The 5,000-nt window shown below is 36.4% G+C and overlaps 2 protein-coding genes across 2 annotated transcripts in view; both read right to left on the bottom strand.

Annotated features, from left to right (window-relative positions):
* The window catches only part of LOC147470989 (uncharacterized), a 5,955-nt gene extending 1,173 nt beyond the window's left edge, over positions 1 to 4,782 (bottom strand). The window contains exons 1-2 of the mRNA XM_086541829.1: positions 4,727 to 4,782; positions 1 to 253 (exon numbers count right to left, since the gene is read on the bottom strand). The exon at positions 1 to 253 is cut by the window's left edge and continues 1,173 nt beyond it. Of these exons, the coding sequence (XP_086397955.1) occupies positions 1 to 252 (252 nt within the window). The 5' untranslated portion in view covers position 253; positions 4,727 to 4,782. The remainder of the gene's footprint in view (positions 254 to 4,726) is intronic.
* Positions 412 to 4,852, bottom strand: LOC122260849 (uncharacterized). The gene is made up of 2 exons (XM_043028285.2): positions 4,727 to 4,852; positions 412 to 1,755 (listed from the first exon to the last, which is right to left on the bottom strand). Exon 2 carries the CDS (start codon positions 1,752 to 1,754, stop codon positions 594 to 596), a length of 1,161 nt encoding a protein of 386 aa, XP_042884219.2. The 5' UTR covers position 1,755; positions 4,727 to 4,852; the 3' UTR covers positions 412 to 593.
* Between the last annotated feature and the right edge of the window lie 148 nt (positions 4,853 to 5,000).

Genomic DNA, 5,000 nt, shown 5'->3' with positions numbered 1-5,000 from the left:
TTGTTGTGTGCGGACGGAGGTTTGTGTGAGGTATTGGACGTCTCTGTTATATACCGTTGAAGGGACGACTAAAGTAGAATACTGGATCTGTGAGCGGTAGATGACAGATGGCTGGCAGTTTCCTTTGTCAGGTGGCAAGTAGCTCTGCGAAGACTGGAGGTCAATACGATTCCCGAATAGCTGCCGGCGAGGCCTCTCAACGGAGGCCCCGAAGGCGCAGCCAACCAGCAGGGAGAGTAAAAGCGTCTTCATCCTAAGAGAAATAAGGCATATTAGAAGAAAAAAAAGAGTGAATATAGTACAGAAAAATGTATAAGACATTTGAATTAGACATGAATGTTAAATATACTTACTATTAAGAAGACCGGTTAAAGTCTCGTTATATTATTCAAGAATAATAAGAAACGTATCTTAGAATATTATATTGTATTTTCAATATATATAGATACAAAGCTGGTTCACAGTTTTAAGATGTTAACATGGGAACACTAAGCAAATATACTGAATACGCCTCACAATTTGCCCACATCTCGATTTTGTTGTAAAGTTATAATGGGTGTTATAATCTATTTAACATTGTATAATATGTAGCCTTAGAAATTGAAGGAGACAGCTGGAGTATTGTAATTATATCCGCAAGTGGAAGTGACAGTCTGAGTGACAGTAACTTGGCGAGGCTGGTTGACTGTGCGGTACACGATCTCCTGTCTTTGCTGGGTCTGTACCACCTCTCGGTTAACGACGCGATCTTGGCCGGGTACTTGGACCACAGAGGTTCGGACTTCCTGACGGGTTTGTACGACTGGGGCAGGTGTGACGTATTGGGTCCTGACAACCGTCTGTACCTGAGTGAAGGGCTGAACACGGGTCTCAAAGAGAGTGGTGTAGATGGTATTGGAAACCACCTGAGTACGGACCACCTCCTGGGGTACTACCTGTGTCTGGATACGTGTCTGGGTAGCTACGTTGGTCCTTGTCACCACCTGTTCACGAGTAGCAAAAGCATTCTCGAAACGTGTGTTAACAGATGTGAAAGGAATGACCTGTTGACGCTGAGCAACGGTAGTTCTTACAACGTCTTGTCCACGGACGACAGATGTCTGTACCAGTTGTTGCACACGTGTCGATGTAACATAACGGGTGTTAGCTGGCTGTTGGCTCCTGACAATGGAAGTCTGGACAACAGTCTGAACACGAGTTTGTACAACATCACGACCTGGGATAGTAACGACACGGGTCTCTTGTCGCACCTGTGTCTGGTAATTAGTAACTGGCTGGATAACAGTCCTAACCTGAGTACTGGTCACCTCGACGGGAACTACTTGTGTCTGTACTTGAGTACGAGTGACGTAGTTAACCTGTGGTACCACACGGGTTGAAGTGACAAAACGAGTTTGTACAACAGGTGGACTTGGAATGGTTTGAGTAACAAACCTGTCAATAGCACGAATACTTGTGCGTTGAACAACACTGGTCTGATACTGAATCTGCGTTTCGACACGAGTTTGGAAAAGAGTGGTTGGTACCACCTGTTGCCTGACAATGGTGGTGGTTCTGTACTGAGTATTGACTTGGTTGATGGTCTGGAGGCGGACAGAAGTCTGAACTTGAGTGTTGTAGACCAAGGAGGTGACAGGAGCAACTTTGCATTTGGCGGGAGGAAGGTATCCGTTATCGGGTTCCGGGTAATTGTAACCCTGGGGGTCGGCCGAGGCCAGAGCCAGCAGCAGCAGCGTCGCCGTCAAGCGCCACATCCTGCAAAGAGAAATTCCACAGATTAGAGCAGCGGTGATTGGAACCCCCGCGTCTCGATCACTCATTTGGGAATAAAGTCCAATCACGCGCCCCTCTATCTGTGCAACTTCTCCATGCGGTGTGGGCTGACCCGAGAGGACTTTATCGCCCAGATGAGCCGCGAGACTTAACTGGTCACATTGTTGAGACTAAATGCCTAAGTGTGGATCGCGCAATTTGAGTCCAGTGATATGTAAAATAGTATAGAAAGGGATTTACACACATACACAAACACACATATAAATAATTATGTATAGATATATAGATTTATATATATATATATATATATATATATTATATATATATGTATATGTGTGTGTGTTTGTGTGTGTATACATATATATACACATGTATATATATATATATATATATATACATATATATACATATACATATAAATGTAAGCATATATTATAATATATATATATATGTATGTACATATATATATATATATATATATATATATATATATATATATATATTTGTGTGTGTGTGTGTGTGTTTATTTATATATACATACATGTATATATATATATATATATATATATATATTTATATATTATATATGTGTGTGTATTTATATGTATATATATAATGTATATATATATATATATATATATATATATATATATATATATATATAGATATAAATGTTTATAAACATATATAATTGTGTGTGTGTGTGTGTGTTTGTATGCATGTATATATACATATAATCTATATATTTATATATATATATTTATATATATATATATATATATATATATATTTATATATATGTGTGTGTGTGTATACATACATACAATTACATATACATATACATATACATATACATATACATATATATACATATATATATATATATATACTGTACAGAAAGAATAATAGATACCTATATGCATATATAAATGCGCACATACATATAACTGTGTATAAATGTGTATAGATCCATACACACTCACACACACATACACACACACACACACACGCATATATATATATATATATATATATATATATATATATATATATATATATATATATATATATATATATATGTATATACAATATATATGTATATATATACATATATATGCATGCATTTATATATATATATATATATATATATATATATATATATATATATATATATTAACACATACTTATATCTATGTCTATGTGAGTGGGGAGAGAGAAAGAGTGAGAGGATACGACAGATATATAGACATATAGAAGAGAAAGAACGAAAACAAAAATGCTGCACATAGGATTTGAAATTATTCAGAAAGGGAAAGCAGTCCGTGAAGCTAGTAGACAGACGTCAGATCAGATGATGAACGACAGTGTCTCCCTCGACCGTTTATCAGCCTAACATCGACGAATAATCAGACAAACACTCAAGATGTGCCACAGAAAATCAAATTCATAAAAAAAAAAATAGAATATACAGATAAAAGTAGATGAAAGTGAAGAGGATGGCGTTGGACAGATGGAGGCAGCAACATAAGGATCATCGTTATATACTTAAAGTGACTCAGAAGGAGAAGAATCAATGAGAGACGAGTGGAAAAAAAAAATCAATAATTATGGAATTATTGGAAGACGCATATTAACAGGCGGTTAAGAAGCAATATGAGGAAAGAAAGTGAGTGACGGCTGGGGAGCAAGATACAGGGACACTCGCCAAGGCTGACGAGTACAAGGTATGCAAGTTGAAATATAACATATCAGGTTACAAAGGTGTTCAATACAGCTCTGGCATCAAGAACGAACAGTATAGTTAAGATGTAACGTTTAGTTCTTCTATACTTCTATCGGCTATGTGTTATAAGAGATTTGATGTGGAGAAAGGAGGGAGGATATAAGGTTGGCTCGAATGGTAAATGACAAGGAAAAAAATGAACGTTACATACAATAAAAAGAAGGTGATAACTGCGAGATATGATTTTAACTATGATAATTGTATTAATTTCACGGCTCATAACATCTTTATTGTCGGCTCTCCGTCCGGGAAGTATTTTTTTTAATTGAACTATTGCAAAAAACACAATTTCGAAAATTTCATGAATTCCTACTGTAATCATATAACACTGTATAGGAAAATGATTTTTTTTCTCATTGGGCGTGGTTCTAACAGTGAATGGCGTCTATCAAAGTGGTTCTATTGTAAAAATAAAAAGGGGGAAAAAACATTTGAAGAACACTGAAAAGAAATTAAGGGAAAAATACACACTGACAGTGTAAGTGCAAACTAAAGTTCCTAGAAACGAACAATTAAGACCGATAACCTTCTTCAGTTAGATGAGTTAACTCCAATGGTAGAAAGGGCGAATATCTAATTGCTAAATGTGGGGTTTAGAACTACATTTGATTACAACGACAAAGTACCCTACATTAAGTAGCTATATCTTAAGCGTCATCTTCATTTAAAAAAGAATCTACTGTCGTTATGATACATTTACGTCATCTTCATTTAAAAAAATCTACTGTCGTTATGATACATTTGCGTCATCTTCATTTTAAAAAAATTACTGTCGTTATAATACATTTTGAGAATTTCCTTCCTGTTATGACTATCGCATCTGTAATACAATGAATAAAAAGTCTAGATATCAATAGTAATTAGGAAACTTAACAAGGACACATACACGTTCGAAGTCTACAAGATAAATTCCTTTTTTTTTAAAGAAAACAACCTCAAAATCTGATACTGTAATAATTGCGTTTGGAGAATCATCATGAGGCACACGATACAGTACATGCAACCAATGGAGATGTTCAATTTCAGTTCCTTCGTCATCGCGTTACACAAAGGAACACATTTCCACGTAATGTATTTACTGAAATCAGTCAGCACTCGCACATTGCCGAAGACACTTTCAAATCACTTTAAACAATCTCAGAACCCCGTTTGCTAGGGCCAAAGACATACCTTATTGGGTATAGAGTTGAGAGACGAATGAGAACCGGACGATCGGTTGAGTTCAGCGACTCTGCCGAAAGAGCTGGATGAGCGCCACTATTTATACTCGAGGGTGAGTAATGTTTTGTTCGTATTTCGGCCTTTTTTCTTTATTCTCCGTTCGAGGACAAGGGCATAAACAGGAAGGAGGTACGTGATCCCAGAAGAGCATGTAACGAATATCACTTTCATTTTTTGTTTTGTCCTCATTTTACTCTCGGTCAACCTGACTTACGTGAAGCAT

The sequence above is a fragment of the Penaeus japonicus genome, unplaced genomic scaffold (assembly GCF_977035675.1).
Source record: "Penaeus japonicus unplaced genomic scaffold, GWHDUDI00000001_assembly GWHDUDI00000011, whole genome shotgun sequence".
Taxonomy (NCBI): Eukaryota; Metazoa; Arthropoda; class Malacostraca; order Decapoda; family Penaeidae; genus Penaeus; species Penaeus japonicus.
The sequence above is the reverse complement of the archived record's forward strand: the minus strand, read 5'-3'. Positions and strand labels throughout refer to the sequence as shown.